This window comes from Drosophila suzukii, chromosome 3 (assembly GCF_043229965.1).
Source record: "Drosophila suzukii chromosome 3, CBGP_Dsuzu_IsoJpt1.0, whole genome shotgun sequence".
Classification (NCBI taxonomy): domain Eukaryota; kingdom Metazoa; phylum Arthropoda; class Insecta; order Diptera; family Drosophilidae; genus Drosophila; species Drosophila suzukii.
Window position 1 is genome coordinate 18575328 of NC_092082.1, and position 19121 is coordinate 18594448.

At 44.7% G+C, this 19121-nt stretch overlaps 3 protein-coding genes and 3 non-coding genes across 13 annotated transcripts in view; all 6 read right to left on the reverse strand.

Moving 5' to 3' along the window:
• Positions 1-26: 26 nt before the first annotated feature.
• RpS4 (ribosomal protein S4) overlaps positions 27-19121 on the reverse strand; it is a 224377-nt gene continuing 205282 nt past the window's right edge. For 7 of the 8 annotated variants that reach the window (XM_070996975.1, XM_070996974.1, XM_070996976.1 and 4 more), the window contains exons 2-6: positions 2178-2210; positions 1787-2045; positions 1625-1722; positions 586-757; positions 27-360 (exon numbers count right to left, since the gene is read on the reverse strand). In XM_070996975.1, the coding sequence (XP_070853076.1) occupies positions 107-360; positions 586-757; positions 1625-1722; positions 1787-2045; positions 2178-2180 (786 nt within the window). In that variant the 5' untranslated portion in view covers positions 2181-2210 and the 3' untranslated portion in view covers positions 27-106. Of the gene's footprint in view, positions 361-585; positions 758-1624; positions 1723-1786; positions 2046-2177; positions 2211-2631; positions 2746-19121 lie in introns of those variants that run through there. The other variant, XM_017076369.4, reaches the window with a different exon arrangement.
• On the reverse strand, positions 418-558 carry LOC118877485 (small nucleolar RNA psi28S-3327). Its single transcript, XR_005014341.3, has one exon. It is a non-coding gene; the product is annotated as a small nucleolar RNA psi28S-3327 (small nucleolar RNA).
• On the reverse strand, positions 863-1005 carry LOC118877483 (small nucleolar RNA psi28S-3327). The gene has a single exon (XR_005014339.3). It is a non-coding gene; the product is annotated as a small nucleolar RNA psi28S-3327 (small nucleolar RNA).
• On the reverse strand, positions 1057-1199 carry LOC118877484 (small nucleolar RNA psi28S-3327). The gene has a single exon (XR_005014340.3). It is a non-coding gene; the product is annotated as a small nucleolar RNA psi28S-3327 (small nucleolar RNA).
• Srrm1 (Serine-arginine repetitive matrix 1) lies at positions 3727-7677 on the reverse strand. Its single transcript, XM_036815273.3, has 4 exons — positions 7251-7677; positions 5873-7107; positions 5206-5807; positions 3727-5141 (listed from the first exon to the last, which is right to left on the reverse strand). The coding sequence occupies exons 1-4, from the start codon at positions 7260-7262 to the stop codon at positions 4045-4047; spliced, it is 2946 nt and encodes a 981-aa protein (XP_036671168.3). The 5' UTR covers positions 7263-7677; the 3' UTR covers positions 3727-4044.
• Positions 8079-16969, reverse strand: LOC108006698 (uncharacterized). The gene is made up of 5 exons (XM_036815688.3): positions 16647-16969; positions 9612-9799; positions 9384-9541; positions 9128-9305; positions 8079-8645 (listed from the first exon to the last, which is right to left on the reverse strand). Exons 1-5 carry the CDS (start codon positions 16680-16682, stop codon positions 8462-8464), a joined length of 744 nt encoding a protein of 247 aa, XP_036671583.3. The 5' UTR covers positions 16683-16969; the 3' UTR covers positions 8079-8461.

Below are 19121 nucleotides of genomic sequence, written 5' to 3' on the forward strand. Positions count from 1 at the left end.
ACCTTTTGCAAAAGAAAACACATTCGTTACGTTCTTGGCTTGTAATTCCGTAGCTTAACGTACAGAGTGTTATGCTAAAAGGTAAAAATCCTTAAACTCCTGGTTCTTAGTGGGTCTTGGCGGCCAGACGCTTGTCGCGCTCCTCCGAGATGCTCAGCTTGACACCCTTGCCCTTGGGCAGGGAGATGTAGGGTTTGTTGCCCTTGCCAATGATGAACACGTTGGTCAAACGGGTGGCGAACACATGGCCCTGGGAGTCCTTAATGTGCACAATGTCAAAGGATCCTGGGTGACGCTCGCGGTTGACAACGGTGCCGACACGTCCCAAATTCCTGCCTCCGGTGATCATGCAGAGGTTGCCTGTGGATCAAAGAAAACTTTTGTTAGTTGGAATCAAACATTTGATTTACTTAATGCGACTGTCATTGCACGTAAAGTTACTGGAACGACTGTGGATTGCCGAATCAGAGACCGTCGTGACAAAAAATGCTCTTGGCTTTTTGTTTTTGAACCACGCAACTTTAACAAACGTTTTGTGGTCTTCGAACCAGCCAATGAAAATCGCTCATGATAGTTTTTCCTTACCGGAATCGAACTTGATGTAGTCGGTGATCTTGCCGGTGGCAATGTCGACCTGCACGGTGTCGTTGGCGTGGATCAGGGGATCCGGGTAGCGGATGGTGCGACCGTCGTGTGTCACCAGGAAAGGCACTCCCTTGGCGCCCAGCTGGTTCTTCTTGACCTTGCACAGCTTGTACTGCAAATGAGAATAAGAAATTTTGTTTACTTAAGGATCATAGTCATCGAAGAAGTCAAAAGCCCTTATATTTCCATTACTATCCCTATATTTACACTTTAAATCGTTTGTAATTGCACGTAAAAGTTACTGAGACGACTGTGGAATGCCGAATCAGAGACCGTCGTATCAAAAATTGCTTTGGGCTTTGATTTGAACCAGTTAACACATGGCAACAGGCGAAAATCGGTCTTCGACAAAGCCCGCAAACAGAAATCCTTCTTAATTTGAACGGAAAAGGGGCTATTTTTCTATAATTACTTTGTAATTGCACGTTAAAGTTACTGAGACGACTGTGGAATGCCGAATCAGAGACCGTCGTATCAAAAATTGCTTTGGGCTTCGTTTTGAACCATTTGACGCACTATCATAAACGAAAAACGGTCTTCGACAAAGCCCTCTCTCACTCTCAAATCTATTAAACAGTTTATTCGCAATTGGTAACTAATAAAAATAATAGAAAAACTAAATATTGAAAACCAGAGCGTAAGGTATTGGTTAGAAAAATGGTATATTAAATTGTACTGACCTACAAAAACTGGGATGGACAGATATAAGTCAGTATTTTCATGGCGGAAAAGGAATTGTTCTCTCTGTTTTAGATATTTTTTATATTAATAAAACTAAGTTTGAGCTATAAACCACGCACTCCTGATAATAAATAGGTCACTTTTGGAGGAATTTTCCCTAAGAGGTTATTCGTAACCTAAGTTAGGTTAACCTAATAAGTTAGCAATAACACTATGTTTGAGATATAAACCACGCACTCCTGATAATAAATAGTTCACCCTTGGAGGGACTTTTTCTAAGAAGGTACCAATAACTCACCTTGGCCTCCTCGGCGGAGATGCGGTGGATGGTGAAGCGGCCCTTCACGTCGTAGACCAGACGGAAGAACTCACCGGTCTTCTCGAGGGTGATGACATCTAGAATGGGTTGGTTGAAGCATAATGTCAGGCCAGATCTTGGGCAATCCTCTGCAGAACTCACCCATGAAGCCAGCGGGGTAGGTGGGGTCGGTGCGGACCTTTCCGTCGACCTTCACCAATCGCTGCATGACGATCTTGGTCACCTCGGCGCCGTTGAGGGCGTACTTCAAGCGATTTCTCAGGAAGATCAGCAGGGGCAGCGACTCACGCAGCTTGTGGGGACCAGTGGATGGACGTGGGGCGAAGACGCCTCCCAGCTTGTCCAACATCCATGCCTTGGGGGCGGCTAAACGCTTCAAATGCTTCTTGGGGCCACGCGCCTGTAAAATAAGAAGGTTTTAGTTATGTTCTCCATAATGTGGAAAAATCAGGAGATTATGACCAGCAGATAAGTCAAACATCCACGGTTTCTACTTAATCCGCTGGCAGACCATTCTCTTCCAAGTACTCACCATGTTTGATTCACAATATTGAACGGGCGATCACTGCAAATAAAGAAACAATTAAAATGTTAGTTTCGGTTAACATTCAGTGAAAAATCTCCCTCCAAATAATGCCGACGATGATTTTTTCTGTACGCCGGATAACCCTTCACATTTTCGTTCCACAACAAAAAATGTTGATAGTCCTGATGAAAATTGACAGAAATGTATCTTAGAAAACAACACGTGCCGTCCGCCGAGCAATACAGCCGGAAAAGGATGAAGATTAATGAGAAAATTACACAGATATCCAATTTATTAGCAACGAGGCACGTGTTTCATCAACGCGAAAGCGCAGCGAAAAGGAAAAGGTACGAAAAAGAGTTTCCCGAGGGGGGCAGACATAATGAGGCTGCGTTAGTTTGCCATGGCGAAAACCCACAAGAAATTGACGAAAATTAATTTAAAAAAGAAAAACACGTACCGTCCGTCGAGCAATACAACAGGAAAAGGAAGTTATTTCAACGCAGTGTGGCCAGCCACCTAGCCGGGCAAAACGAAAAAATACTAGATTTCGGACAAAATATCAAACATGTTTGTGAGCATCGACGTTTCCACCTCTAAACACATCCCACGCTTTGCCAAATGCATCTTATTAAGATCATCTTAAATTCTTTAAAACATGTAGCCCTTTACAAAACATTACAGGGTGGCGAGTGAGAAAACTTAAATAATGTTTTATTTGCATGTATAAGAAATTTTAATCACAAAAGTAAATATCAGAACCAATCCACCGTTGATTATCTAATTTATTTACTCATGATTGAACCTTGTCCTTGTAAATTTGGGAACATCCAGTTGAGAACCATTAAAGCTATGATCCGATTGTATGAAACGGTTAATAGTCTAGATTTTGATTTCCCAAAAAAAATTGACAATTGTTCTGTATTCCGAGTAAAACCCGACGCGAATAAAGAACAACAGCAATTCTCTGATATGAATTTGGCCTTTCTTTTTTTTCCTGACTTGCAAGAAACTCAACAATTTTTAATATTATTATTATACAGTAAATAATTGTTAAGTCCAATACAATTCAATTCTTGATTGTAAACGAACGCGTTTGCGTATGAAAACGCGTCTGCGTTGTCTAAATGTTAAAAATACCGAATAGTAGAAACTGGACTTAAATTGAATGAATGCCCCAACTCAAATCATGGCAGGTAACGTAATCAAAGTCCCGCTTCCTGGTCACACTAATAAATACTAGATTTTGCACGGCTGCATTGAGAGCGAACAATCGAGTTAAAAAAACACATCGGATTTATCGGACTTCAAAAATATCAGTTATATTTTGGTAATTTTACAATTGTGTTTATTTTCTCATTTAGTTAATGCCCCTCAAACACACAATTCGCGCTTCAGGCATTATTAATTACATTCTGTAAAACCTACTTATAAATTAAACTGCGGCAACAATACAATTTGCCAAACTGTTTTACGCTTGTTTATGTTTTCCTTGCTTTGTTTTTGTATTTTATGCTTTTATACGGGAATTTATGCATTTAAAACCACTCGGGGCTGAATAGTTATAAGGGTTAATTCAGTTTTTAATTTTTTTTGTACATAATACAAACTGTATTCATTCGCTTAATGTTGGCTCGCTAATTTAGTCGCTACTTTTCTTCTTTAGGCGAAAGAACTTAACGTTATGTGAAATACATTTTAAGAAATACAATGTATGCAATTAATGAATGTATAGTTGGTTTAAATGTATATTTCTATTTTAATGGCTACGTACGTCTGTCTGTAAGGGCGAGCGATTCTCGATGAGGGTATGAGTTGAGGGTCAGAATTCTGGGAGTAAAGTGGGCAATCATTCTCGCATATAGTCTGTCGTTCAGTCCAGTTTCTTCATAGATTTGAGGGCTCGTTCCCGCAACTGTTTCTCGAGGTCCTCGTTGATGACCCCCGGTACGGAAGCGCCCGGCATCAGTAGCGGCAGCTTGCCTGTGTTACCATTTCTCTTGGCCGCTCCCGACGGTGGCTGCTCCTCATCATCGCTGCTGCCCTGGGAACTGCTGTCCGCCCGCGATTTTCCGGCACTGCTCTTCCGCTTGTGCTTCTTATGCTTCTTGCTCTTCTTGCTGTGCTTCTTGTGTTTCTTATGCTTCTTCCGCTTGGATGAGGCCTCGGAATCGCTGTCGCTTGAGTCCACAACCTTCTTGGCCTTCTTGCGCTTCTTCTTGGGGACATGCTCGTCCTCCGAGTCGCTGTTTCCGTTGCCTGCCTCCACGCCCTCGTCCCGACGCGTTTTCTTATGGCTACGCTTGCGGCTGCTCGTCGACTCCTCATCTCCGCTGGACGTTCCCGCCCGCTTAGGTTTCTTGTCCGAACGCCGCTTGTCCTTCTCTCGTTCCTTTTCTTTTTCCTTCAGAGCCGCCGCTTCCTTCTCCTTTTCCTTCTGCTGCTGCAGCTTCTTCTTGAGCCTCTCATCCCCACTGGAGTTGTCCTCGTCGTCACTCTGTTCGCTGCTAGATGAACTCTCCGAGCTGCGTCGCGACTTCTCCTTCGACTTGCCCTTGGCCGCCTCTCCACCCGGGGGCTGCTTCTTGCGACGCGGCGGTTCCTCACTGTCATCGCTGTCGGCGCTGCTGTCCGAGCTGCTGCTCTGGCTCTGGTCGCGGGATTTCTTTGGTGCCGCTTTGGCAACGGCTAGTCGCTCGTGGGGCTTAAGGAAAGGCGAGGGCGTGCGGGATAGACTGGCGTAGCTGCTGCGCACGACCGGAGCCTCGTCCAGCACTATGATGGTATCTGGCTTTTGTGCCGTCGCCGCCACCTTAGCAACGGCTTGTCGCTCGTGGGACTTAAGGAACGGAGAGGGCGTGCGGGACAGCACAATGATAGTTTCGGTCTTGGCTGCTTTACGCTGCTGCTCTTCGCGACAGAGATCGATAGTGTTTACTGCCGGGCCAGTGTACTCCACCGAAGAGCGGCCTGAAACAAGTGGAGACCAATTTTTATTGCCCATCTTAAAGGTGTTATTTTGTTAAACACTTACCAACTGGACTATACCGTTTGCGACTGCGTCGTGAACTTGAGCGACTGCGGCTTCTTTGACGACTCAGGCTGCGACTGCGGCTGCGTACGCGCTTCTCCGGCGGACTAGGGCTGCGCTGTCGGGGCTGGCGTCCTCCTGGTGAGCTACCCGATGACGAACGCCGATTCCTGGCAGGTGGCGGGTTGTCCCACCGATTCACGTGACCGCCACCGGGCGAACTGCGTCGTTCTCTCGAGTTGGGGCGACGGTCTCGCGAATTTCGACGCTGCTGCGGCGAGGAGAAGCGCCGTCCCGGTCCCTGATGTGGCGAGAATTGCTTGCGGAACGGTTGGTTCTGCTGCATCGGCGACTGGCGGTGGTCGCGATTATAGCGATTCTGCTGCGGCGATTGACGCCTGTCGAATCGACCCATTCCACCGCCGCCTCCACGTCCACCGCCGCCAGGACTATGCCTGGCCTGCCAGTGGATGCGACCGCCGCCGCGGAAGTTCGGTGACCCACCCCTATGCTGCCACATCTGGCGATGACCGCCGCCACCTCGTCCACCACCACGTCCGCCGCCTCTGAAGTTCATCATGGGCGACCGGCGACGATTGTTGAAGCTAATTGGAGAAATGAGCAAAACATTAGATAATACTTAGGTGATTGGATTACAAAAGGCACTAACCGTCTTGGGGAGCGAGAATACCGCATGGGAGAGCGTGATAGTCGCCGGGATCTCGACCTACGTCGTGAATTGGAGCGCTGGAAGCGATTGCCGCCACCACCGCCATTATCCTGTCGCATAGGACTGCGTCCGCGGGGTGAAAAGCGTCTGCCGCCTCCTCGGCGATTGCCCCCTCCACCGCCAAACTGCCTACCACGATCATTTCCACGCTCCATCGAACTGGCGGAGTCCCCGCGATTGTTGCGGTACTGCCGCTTGTTCTGCACACTGTTCTTGTTGCGCCGATGCTCGAAGTGATCTTGGTTGCGCTCCGGCGACAGGGAGATGCTACTGGAGCGTCCTCGTCGGCGACTGCGACGCGAGGAGCTGCGGGAACGTGATCGCTTGGCACTGGGCGAACGGGATCGGCTGCGAGGCGAGCGGGATCGAGACCGCGATCGGGAGCGCGACTTTTTCTTGGACGCCGGCGGCACCGGCGACGACTTGTCCGCGGAGTGGCGGCCGTTGACAGTCTTGGCAGGTGTGGGCTCCCTCGAGCCCGCCTTTTTGCCGGATGTGCGCGAGCGGGAACGCTGGTTAGAGCGCGAACGTGGCCGGCGGCTGGTGCGCCGCTCCCTGGAGGCAGGTCTGGCGGCCGAGGAGGAGCCCCGCTTGCGGATCTTGGCCGCCGCATTAGCGGCCGCTTCTCGAGCGGCACTGGGCACGGAACCATTGTTGTTGGCCGGCTTTAGCGAGCGGGATCTCGAGCGGGACTTGGAATTGGATCGGTCACGCGGGCGATCTCGCCGAGAACTGGCGCGCTGGGAGCGGGAACGGGATCTCGAGCGGTCCCGCTGCCGCTGCTCCTCCTCCCGTTTGAGTATCTCGTCCTTTTTCTGCTGTATGAACTCCGCCGGTATCCCCGAGTCGCTTTCCTGGGCAGAGAGGAGCAGAGCCCAGAGTTCGCCCATGAATTGGCGGGCATTCCTGCCGTTCAAGAAGCCCGTCATGTTGATCTGCATCTTCTTGGGGCACGGGTACTTCTCCTCCTCCAGCTGATTGTAGACAAACTCGACGACCACGTCGTCCTCGATGTGAAGGATGTCGGTGATCTTCTTGCTGATCCACGGACGCAGCACGTCCAGTTTCACCTTGGACATGTCCACCCGCTTATTGAGGCAATCGCCGAACTTCATTTGCTTCATCAGCTTCTTCTCCTTGTCGCTAAATCGGGTGTCCTGCTGTTGGTTGGTGCCCTATTTATGATTTTTGGGGGGAAAAGCGGACATTTGCAGGACATGGATGTGCCAAAAAGGGGGAAGAAAGGCGAATATGTGATGTGAGAAAACCGTTTATCGATTGGTTATGCGGGGGGTGACCCCCTTTCACTAGGGCTTACCGTGAACATCATCTTGGCTGCGTTTTTGTGAGTCTGCTGCGGGAATTTCGGTGCACTGCCGCCAATTTGTGGCCCCACTTTAGGCCAGGCACATTGGTTTTCTCGGGGCACGAAGTCGACTTAAAAATCCAATAAAAATATGTAACCCGGCACCACGCAAGTCGATTGTCTACGGAAACACACACACACTCGCGCAGCGTCTTTTCGCCGTGCGTATGTGTGATGGCCGGGGATGCGATGCTTTTTCCCCGAATTGAACGGTATCTTCACACTCCGCTATCGCGTTTTTCAGTCGCTTGCACCTGCCGTGTTGCCGGAAACACCTTTTGTGCCAATTAGCGCGCAATTTCGCTGCACTTTTTCTTCGCAAAATACAAAATATGTTCGTGAAAACGGTCTGCGCCAGTGATGGCAGCAGCGGCCAAAAACACGAGTATCGGCACGAGCGCAATACTATCGAGTACGAATTCCGGCGATAGTCTGGCAACGCCGCTAAAAGCCAATCGAGTGGCAATCCTCTTATCGGTTTTGAATGCGATCGTTATTTTGCTCTTATTGGGTAAAATTCGCTATAAGGGGAAGCAATACTAAATTATAATGGGAAACGTCTAGTTTTTGCCCCTAAATACCCAATTTCGTAATTTATCATATTTTAAGAAGGCAGTACTTCTTGTTTCTGTATTTCTTTATTTCATTATTCAAAAGTAACGGGTAAGGGAATTATTACTTCAAAATAATTTCAAATTTGAAAGTTACCATAGCAACTAAAGTATGAATAGCTTTATTTATCTTCAAGAAACAAGTATCATATCCCCATTAAAACCAATCTTGTCACATTTCAAAACGAATGTTTTTATTTAGCATTTTCGCATGCCATAGTTAGGGGCTCTAATAAATACACACTACAAATGCACGTAGGCAGTAATTCAATTTTGTTTAAATTTAGACTTAACATTAGGATTTGATTATTTTTCGAGCAAAATTGCATTTCAATTTTATACAGCTGAGAGGGAATGAAAGGAGAATGAGAGATGGGGGAAAACATTAAATAACATTGCAAAATTGATTTCGCTACAAAAAATAATTCCTCTTTTTAAGTACACATTAATTTAGCCAGCCAGCCAGCTCGGCCCAGCTTCGCTCCGCTCCGACCCAAAACTCGCTCAGTTCTTTTGGTTGCTGTTGGTGTTCCTGGTGGTTACCGCCTCCTCCTAAGGTATCATGTTGGGTTCCTGGGCGACGCCCGTCGAGTACTTGGGCTTGCAGACGCATCCGCTCTCCACCAGCACGTAATCCTGGCCAGTCAGCGTCACCGGGCCAAGGGGAATGACCAGGAAAAGGTAGGGCACATAGGTTTGCGTACACTCGCCCCGAACCACATCGCACTCGGAGGACCTGGAAGATATAAACCAAATAAGTTAATGATCAGGCGATCTAGTTATTATGATAAAGGTACTTTAGTTGAATTTTTTTTTTAAGTTTTCGGCATATACCTAAAATTATTTACATACTTTCTGTAGATAAAACTATATTTAAATTAACATATCCATCTTCAAATTCGAAGAAAACCTTATAATTTAAGTGGTTTTCAAAGTTACTTCCTACACATATAGAAGAATTAAAAAAAAAAAAGAAAATACATTTTAAGGGACGTATATGAATTTAAACATTTTGGAAATTCAAATAAACTTTCAAGCTGTATCTATGGCCGTTTTCTCATAAGTATGTTAATCTTAATTTTGGCTTTAAAGCTAGGAAACATTCAGCAAAGAAATCGGACCTTAGTCTTATCTTTTTGAATTAGTTTAATGGAATTAAACAGATCACTAAACCGTGGAGTATTGGATATAGACCTCTGCCTTCTTGGTCCTACTTACTCGCACACTTCGAAGACCACCTGCTGGAGGAGATCGGGGAACTTCTGGACGATGGTCACCGGCTGTCCGGAGGTTAAGCTAACCCCGTACATGGGCGCCGTGGTGTTGTAGCGGGTCTTGCAGAGGCGCGCCGGCGTCTCGCTCTTGCACTGCGGCGTGGCGTTCTTCAGCGATCGACCTGCGACAGATCAGCAGAGATGAGGTGAGATTAGTCAATCAATCATTCAATCGATCGATCGATCGATGACCGACTTACCATAGCGACTGCTTCCGACGGCCTCGTTGTTCACCTCGTCGTAGGCCCTCAGTAGAGCACTGGTGGTTATGGCGGGGTCCAGTGTGCTGGGCAATTTGCTCTGGCGGCCACGTCGCGAGTTTCCGTTCCAGTTGGAGAATGTGCGCGCCACGGCCGCGCTGCAGAGATCCCAATTAGGGGGTTATGGGCGTTAGAAAAGAAAGTTACCGACTTATGCCACTGACCCACCTTGGATATGGCGCATTATTGGGCCCCAGGCAATCGAGTGAATCCGTAAGCGCGTCGCCGGACAGGTACTTCAGGCCACGCCCACCGCTGCAGCGGCTGGGGGGCGCATCATCGCTGCTATAGCTCGGCCACAGCGCCGCGTTTGCGCAGGTGAGTGCGATGCTGATGACGCAGAGAGCCGTTAGGTGCTGCAAGCAAAACGATACGGATATGGGTTACGAAACGGTCGACGAAAGATTATTCACTAGGTTAACGGGGTCTCGAGAGTGGAGAGTTTATTTAAAGAAAATATATTATTTTCAAAGAGATTATCAGATAATATACATATTATATTAAGATTACTTTGTTTCTTACATGGAAATATATAATATATGATTTAAATTACATATTACTTTCTTTGGGACCTATAGCTCTTATGACCCACGCTTCGTCCATTAGATTATATTCATTAAGGTGATTATATTAAAACCGAACATCTTTTTAATAAGGAAATGAAACTCATTTTGAACATAAGCCCTCCATTGATAAACAGAAATGTAGATAGACTCTCCTTTAATAGTCATTTCTTTACTTTCTTTGCTGTTTTCTACTCCATTTCAATGGCTAAGTCTAAAACGCTACAATCAACATTCAAAAATGGTGTTTAAAAGTATTTACCAAAAAAGGGCTAGTTCAAAATAAACCAAAATGGTAAAGAGTCATGGCTTTTTATAAATACTTTAAGAATTCTCAAAACGTAATACAACCAGCTTATCAAATTACATAGTTAGATTAAGATGTCTACATACACAATGGAAATGGGCTTTCATAAATTTCAAAGATTATCATAAAATTTGTGCAATAAAAATAGTAAAGGAAATGATTAAACCTGGTCAAGACTGTTTCGAAGACTACTGATAAAATGCTGCTAACACAGCAAGATGCGTAACGGCCCTAGAACTAAATGCTAGATATAAGGTCTTGGTAGATTCTTAGGCGAAGTTCTAACGGACAGGCGGTCTAGAGAAGTGCTGTGTTATGCAGAAAGTACCTCTAGTCTGTACTGCGGTTCCGTAAGAGTTGTAACGTGTTTTATGGCATGCCGTTGAACCGACGACCCTGACCCTGGCCCCGGCTAGATGTAGATGTATGTACTTGTCAAGCGTCTGTCTGGGGGACTCTACTGAGTTCTAGGAAAAGACTTAAAAGTACGCCACTGCAGACGATGACGAAGGGTTTTATTTTCTTGGGGGCCCAGCCGATGAAAAGTTTCTATTTTCACATGCTTGACCCGCTTTGCCCCGAAATCCATAAACAAATTAATTAAGCTCATAAATAACCATCTTGCGGGGCATCGCACGTGAAAGTAAAAACAGAGAAGAAACCAAGCCCACATTGAGAAGAAATGCTTATACATACATACATACATACAACATTTCTCAGTGGCATGGCATGCAAAGCTGACTTCTAATATGGTCTGAACTTTTTATTGCCTCTTCTCGCGGTTTTTATTTATCCGCTCGCATGTATTTTCTTTCACTTTCTCTGTGCAGATTTGGCTGCTGATCAAGTGCCTGATCCGAGCCGAAAAACCCGTTTCGATTGAATTAAAATTGCAGCACAAAATTTGCCATTTCTTTACTGTTTTTTTCATCCCATTTGACTTTCTGCCGAGAAAATCGCTGCACGTACGAACATGCGAACGATAATCGTAGCGTTTCTTGCAGCCTTTGTCCGACTGTCAATGGCGGAATACCGCAAATATTTCTTAATTGATATAAATATTTTCTTTCTATTATTGTTTTGTTTGTCGGCCATTTGGTTCGCACATTTGGTAAGTTTGTTAGCCAACTTTCTTTTCAGTGAGACACATTCGACAAAAAAAATAGGAAAAACCAAGAGGCCATAATGGTCATTGCGTGTGCGCTGCGCTGGTGGGAAAACGAAAGCGAAATTCTATTATTTAATTCTTTTCACATTCATTACTCGAATTTAATGGGTCTGTGGGAGCGAGAAAGGCGCTTGCACACGTGCAGAGAGCCCTACAGTTGGATAGTGCAACGGTGGCCACAGCACTCTCACCGTACCTTTTGTCGAATTCTTCAGTGGGCTTCGGGCTCATTAAACGCGCTTTTCTCGACATTGTCATTTCGTTGGTCCGACTTTCCGTTTTTATGACTCTTCAGCAATTTCGTTTAATAAATGCTCGCGGTCCCCTCTTAATTCGACATTAAAGCAGACGGTACGGGGACGTACCCCTTGGGACCCGGAGAAGCCATTGCCATTTGAACCTGTCACAAGACGTATTTCTACCTGGTAATTGCCCTCTTGATTGGGCCTCCGTCTCCTAATGAGGCGACTTTCTTAGGTCTGCGAGGGTTCATTGAAGTGATTGCGGCATGACTGTACCGAATGCAAATAATTTCGAACCGCCAGCACATACATAATTGGGCTTTGGAATTCGGCAAATCACGCATTAATCAAAAACCCATTGACGATCCGTTGACAATTTCAGTTTGCCCAGTCATTAGGCTTACATAACAACAATAACAACAAAGTGCACTACATGCTTTTTCATTGCTTTGCTTTGTATTTGCCAGCGAAGAAAAGAGATTGAAGAACTAAGCCAGGCTTGAAAGAATTTGGAGATGGGACCGTGACATTAACATTTATGCAAAAAAATGCGATGAAACTTAAACTTTAATTTAAAATTTTTTTTAACATCGCTTAGTACTTTATCATACAATTGAAATATGAATAGAATTCATTATATCTGATAAGTGTTATTACATCAAGCCCCAAAAATTATCATTAATTTGCGTAGACTGTCATGAGAATTCTCATAGATTTCTACGCAGGACCAAGACCCAAAAAAAAAACACAAAACGGGGCTCAGCTTTACGAAGTTTATAGTAATTTCGATCCAATAATTCCCAACGGATTCTAGCGTTTTTTGCATTGGCTTAGCTTGATATTTTCAAATCTAAGCCGACGCTTAACCTCGAGTTAGCTCAACACTTCTTCAAAGTAACAAATTTTTTAATAAAGTATTCTATTATTTATATACCATACCACCAATAAAAAACACTCTAAAATTCCAAAAAGCTAGTTACCGCCGCGAAAAAATCACGGCTTGATCCCATCTCTATAAGAACAGAAGGTGAGAGGCAGCACAACAGCAACAAACGGCAAAAAGAGACAAAGCGACGAGCAAAACTGTCAAGAGCAGCGGCTCTGTTCGTGGATCAGGTGCCGTTATAACGAGGTTAACGACCCACATCGCCATCTCCCTCTCTTTACATCTCCCATCTCATTCTCTCTTTCTCGCTGGCATAAACAAACATTGGCGTTTAATAACAAATGAAATTAAATTCTAACAGCTCAGCTGGACGGGTGAAAATTGGTTTCGGGAAAGCATGGCTATGTCGACAGATTATTGACAGCTTACAAATAGCCGCCAGTGACTGTGACTTTGGCTGTGACTTTGACTTTGAGTCTGCGATTTCGATTGAGCCCGCTGCACGCGATGTTGCTATGTAGTTGGTTGCTAGGAACTGGTTTATTGATAAGCGTAGCCGTAGCGTAGCCCATAGCCCCGGGTATTCCCCTCCGAGACCCCAACGCCCCACCTTGGTAATCGTACTCCAAAGAGTTCCACATTCTCAATGGATGTCAGTGATAATGCATTGTGATTGAAACGAATCGAGAGAGAATTGAGCTTGGCCGTTGGCTTCGCTTGACTGACACAATTTCCCAAAGGCTTTTGTTCGTCGATTGTGGATCAGTTGGTCAGGAAAAGCCGATGAAAAGCAAAGGCCAATTGTTTGGGGGAACCTGTCAACACAGGGTGCGTCGAAGAACTGGTAACAAAAAGATGCTAATGGAACTGTGGCTACAAAAAGCCTGTCTTATTCATTTTTATGGTGATTTGTTTTACTTGAGATACTGACCCAGATATGTGTATCTAAATGGTCAAATATTTATGAACTTTATTAGATTTAAATCATTAACACATTTAGAAAACTAGTCACTTGGTACCCCTACAAGAGCACTATAAATATGCAATATACATATGTGGATATTATTGTTAAAGACAGTTTTAGAATAAAGTTTTGAAACCATGAAGAGCTGCTTTTTCCATTTATCGATCATGATATCGACCCAAGAACAGTATGCAACGCAACTCTGAAGTTTTTTTTGCTGGTTCTCAGCACCGTTGCGCATTAGACCGTTGTTTTATGCGGTGTTTTCCATTATTTTTTTCGTTCCGCGACAGACAACAAAGCTCGATGCCGTGATAACCCCGAAGCGACAAAACTTTCAATGGGTTTTTTCCCCGAAGAAGCGGCCGCTATGCAGATCACGTTTTCCCAGACCAGAAAAGACCAGACCACAGAGATAGAGCGAGACAGGTGCAATGGACCTGGCTTATTTCGCCTGTGGCTATCGCCGCCCCTTTCACTCCCCCGCATTCGGAGTCGGTCGTCGACAGCGGCGCTTTCATTTTTGGACTGCGTCCATTGTCCAGATGGGATGGTGGGATCCGAATCGAATCCGAAGAATCCGTGGAAATGGGGCTAAGAGTGGGGCTCGGCTGACCAAAACTAGAACCGAGGTATTTTAATGACAATGGAAGAGACCTGCCTGCAAGCAACACTTTTACTCATTACGCTCTCGGTTTTAGTCTAGATACATATCTGGGCAGAAGTTTCACTGGATAATTTGCATCATTAATATTTGGGCATCCAAGTACTGTTACCTTTTGGCGCTACATTAAAGCCGACAATTAACACAAATGTATGACAACATTCTGACAATCAGAATGAGAACAAAGAAATATTTGACCCAGAACTCCGTTGTGGTTAACAGTTTATAACTCCGTTTAGCAAATAGTTATGGGCCCTTAAGGTTTGTTTGTCAGACCCGAAGCATGAATATCAGAATGCGAGACGCTCTAATGAGAATGGGAATCTTCTGCCTGTAGGGCATATCCAGAACCAGACGGCCGCAACTCATAAAATCAAAGTATGAATATATTTAGCCTACTTTTTATAACATTTTATTTCGCTTTTGCCACCGGCACGCTCGGCACTCGAGCATTTAGGCGACGCTTTGGGAATCGGCTTTGAATCATCGCTACAGTGACAAAAAATTCGGGTTTTTAAGCTCGATTCGATGTTGTTCATGTTTGATAATCAAACATTTACTGGGAGAATGTATCACTGATCTGTAAGCCCGGTTCAATGATAAAAGCTTATTGTTTTAGTAGGTCCATCTAAATTTATATCAAAATGACTTCTTTTTTTTCCACGTGCACTACGGTTTAAGATGCTCAAATTCAAAGGAGAGAAAACAACCGATCGAATCGAAGTGCCGAAAGAAATCCAAACCCCCATTCAAGGGAAATCGTTGACTAAGCGATTTGATCGTGGGCGTGTTTTTGCTTTCTCGCCAGTCGTCCGATTAACATTTTCGTGAGTCCGAAGTCGGTCAAGTTCACAGGGGTTTCGTTGGTACCTAAGGGTTCTTAGTCCCGAATTTAAGGGCTTGCAGCCTCGGGTACCAAATAAAAAACGTCGAGTAATTCCCAGAGGAATGCAGCTGCTTTTCGCAACGGCTGTGCCCAATCGCAGGGTCAGATCTCCTCCATCTCCTGCCGCATTCCTCGACCTCCTGACAGAGCCATATATCACTTGTAACCATAACCGCGACCGCTCTCTAACCCACACTATACGGCTTTTGCCAATTCGAGTGCCAGGGCCTAGACGTGAGGCGCATACCTATGTGTATACACACATACGCAGCCTAGTAAAAGTTATTTGGCCAAGGCAAATTCATTAAAAATTCGTCAAGAGCGGGCAAAAAGAAAGTCCAAGAAAGGTGCTAATTCATGCCATCGGTAGATCGGGCCAGGGAAATGGGTCGCAGCGAATCACCGGGGCCCAGTTGGAGAACTCCCCATATCCATATCCGAATACCCGAATATCCCAGGCCATCGGAACCCAACCCATGCCATTACTCCACGCCAGGCACTTAGTGGACCACCGAAGGTGTTGCCTGGCTGCATGGGCTGCATGTGTGCTCAACATATAGTCGCACATATAGCCATATTATATGTGTTCTTTATGCCTTACTATACCATACCATCATACTGGTTTCCAAAAGGAAGACGACGACGACGGAGACGAGAACAATGCCAAGTTCAGGCCAGGCAAAAATATAAAAAACAAGGGAGAACGCTATAGTCGAGTACCTTGACTATCAGATACCCGTTACTCAGCTAAATGGAGATATGCAAGCAGCAAAGCGAGATTAAAATGCGCCACCTACCGGCGGTATACAGATTTAAGCGTTATGGGCGTTAGAGTGGGCGTGGCAAATTTTTTTTTGGATCAATCGATAGGTATTGACGAGACCAATACATTTCAGTTAAAAATTTGTATCTAGCATGAAAATTGTGGGCGTCACAGGGTTTTGCGGTTTGTGGGCGTTAAAGTGGGCGTGGCAAACTTTTTTTTGGGTCAATCGATAGGTATTGATGAGAACATTACATTTCAGTTAAAATTTTCTATTTAGCATCAAAACTGTAGGAGCCACAGTTTTGGGCGGTTTGTGGGCGTTAGAGTGGGCGTGGCAGTCTACTGAAACAAACTTGCGCTGCGTAGGAAGCTCAGGAATCTGCACGCCAAATCTCAATAGCCTAGCTCCCATAGTTTCCGAGATCTCAGCGTTCATCCGGACAGACGGACAGACGGACAGACGGACAGACGGTCAGACGGACAGACGGACAGACGGACAGACGGACAGACGGACATGGCTAGATCGACTCGGCTAGTGATCCTGATCAAGAATATATATACTTTATGGGGTCGGAAACGCTTCCTTCTGCCTGTTACATACTTTCCGACGAATCTAGTATACCCTTTTACTCTACGAGTAACGGGTATAAAAAGACGTGTAAAGCGGAGAGAAGTGTAAGAGATCTTGCAGCTGCCTCTCCTTGTGGGCGCTACGGCTTTAGTGTCTTTATTTTTTGTGCTTATTGGGGTCACTTACTTTGACAGAACTTCTTCTTAAGCACCGGTATTCCATTTTGTAGCTGCGTGTGTTGGCTGGTTGGTTGGTTGGTTGGTTGGTTGATCGTTGGGTTATTGGCTGTACTTGGGCACTTGAGGTGTTCTGTCGAACGTCTCGTATATCGTGTCTTCTGTCTGGGACTTGTCCGATTCGAATTGGCTTTTCACTACACTTCACGAAACGATGGGTATCACACGGAACGGATCGCCTAAGCCGCTGATTTCACTGGAAGCCCCTTTTATTGCTTATATGGGAGGTAACGCGCACCTGACAACCGACCAACTCGAGCGCTCAACCTGAACTGACGGACCAGGTAACGTTTACCATTCCTTAAGCACTTGGTGTGTCGCTGCTGCTAATGGGATCTTCGGCAGTATCGCACTCGTAACCTGTTGCCGTCGTGCCAAGTGTTGCTGCTGCAGATGTTGCTGTTGCTGCTACGGCTGCTGCTGCCGTCGGTGTTGCTGCTGCTGCTGCTGCTGCAGATTGGGTTGCCCGCTGGCATTGTGGGTGCCGATCTGGATACATGTGAATGCTCCGCAAGAAACAGTCGCTGCAATAGCAAGCCAGGAACACCAGGCAAAAGCACAGGCACACGAACAGCACAAATCCGACCAGAACTGACAGGATTATAGTCAGTAGCCAACTCATTCTGAGCCATATTGATTACTACACATTTTACTTTGACAAGTGCTGACAAATCTTTGCAGAGCCGAACCCACAAGATCGCATTCCAATATGACTCAATGCCATTATGAGACTATTGGAAAATATAGATGGGTTTATATGTATGTGCCTTATAAGCCTTGAATATCCAATATTTACCCTCCCTATAAGGTTTAAGTTCATATTTCATTTCATTAATAGGCTTATTAATCCATTTTCTATATTTGCCCTGTCATATATTATAGTTCCTTAAATATTAGCATCTTTGTAAACTGTTCAAAGATGCATGGATGCACTGGAGATCTCCGATAAATTCAAAGATTGTTTAATCTCATTTACCAGATTAGAGAGGATTAGGAGAATCCTATTATAGGGTCTCAAAATATTTGTCTTGCGGACTGCGATATCTAATCCTCTGGCTATAAACTTATCATTAAGCCGTTTCATATTCCAAACTGTCAGAACAAAGAAATATTAAGGAGGCTGTCATTGTAGACTTTATTGACCAAAATTTTAAAAAATAAAAAATTTTAATGTTCTACACATCGGTGATTTTGGGCTGGACTGGTACTGGACATCTTGGCTCCATTATATCATCTATGTTTAGCACCACAGACTGTGTTGTTGGGATGGAGGTCCGTTCCGCCACTTGTCGAGGCTGCTGTGGAGGACCATCCTCCGGGGAAAGCGGTATCAGTCGAAGGGTACTCATTACTATTTTACCGCACCCACAGCAACCCTTACAGCATCCGGTACAACAACAAATAACGCAGCCAATGACACTTGCAATAATGATTAATATGATTACCAGTAGTACAATCAGTCCTGTGGACATTTTCCTTTTTTTTTCAGTGGGTGTAGGCAAATTCGGTAAGATACGCTGTGAATTTAGAAGCCCCTTTTTTTCCAAAAAGTCGAAAGAGCAGCAATAGCCCATACTGTTATTGTTCGATTTTGAGTTTTCGGAATTGACGTATTACTCGTGAATAAGAAGATCTAACTTCTTTCGTGCAAAACTGAGATTCACAGTATTTAATTATTTTCCGAAAAATGAAATTCAAAATTTTAGTTTGAGTATTTAGTTTTAGAACTAAAGTATTTAGTATTTAGTTTGAGTATTTTAGGCTCAGAACAACTTTTTAATCAATCATGGATCTTTAAGAACATTGTAATCTATGGTTTGACTGGTTTTCTTTATTTTTTTATCGATTCATAACCCGCTGAACTTTAATAACACTTTTAATAATAAATAAATAATATAGTAAAGACAACCAAGGAGGCTGTCATTATAGAATTTAATGTAATTCTAAATTCTATATATATTTTTTTTGTACTACGCACAATTGATTTTGGGTTGGACTACAGCTGGCACTGCGTTCTCTCTTGGCACCATTATATCATCTATGTTTTCCACAGGGTCGATGTCCGTTCCACAATTTGTCGAGGCTGTTGTTGAGGAGGTTCCTGCGGCAAACGCGGTTCAAGATGAAGAGCCCGCATTATTAACGCACAGCACCCGGTACATATGATGCAAATGCAAAAGGCGCAACAGCAAATAACTACGGTAGCTATCAAGACCGGAAACAAAATGAGTCCTATGCCTCGAAACATCTTTTTCAATTTATGTGCGATGTGAATTTAGGAGCTCCTTATTCCTTTTAAGGGTTTAATATTATTAAAAGTGAAGAAGTATTTAAAATATATATAGTAAATTTTACAGATATTTATAGTAGTTTTATGTTTTTGGGTCCCATAGGCATTTGTTTATGAACTGACAACAACACTAAA

Excerpts from the sequence above, each read along its gene's own strand:
- LOC108006698 (XM_036815688.3), bottom strand. The coding sequence starts at position 16,682 with ATGGAATACCGGTGCTTAAGAAGAAGTTCTGTCAAA. Across the intron at positions 9,800-16,646 it reads TAAGAAGAAGTTCTGTCAAA|CACCTAACGGCTCTCTGCGT; the intron begins GTAAGTGACCCC and ends TTTTGCTTGCAG. Across the intron at positions 9,542-9,611 it reads AATAATGCGCCATATCCAAG|CGCGGCCGTGGCGCGCACAT; the intron begins GTGGGTCAGTGG and ends GGATCTCTGCAG.
- Srrm1 (XM_036815273.3), bottom strand. Across the intron at positions 5,808-5,872 it reads TATTCTCGCTCCCCAAGACG|CTTCAACAATCGTCGCCGGT; the intron begins GTTAGTGCCTTT and ends TTCTCCAATTAG. Across the intron at positions 5,142-5,205 it reads CAAACGGTATAGTCCAGTTG|GCCGCTCTTCGGTGGAGTAC; the intron begins GTAAGTGTTTAA and ends CACTTGTTTCAG.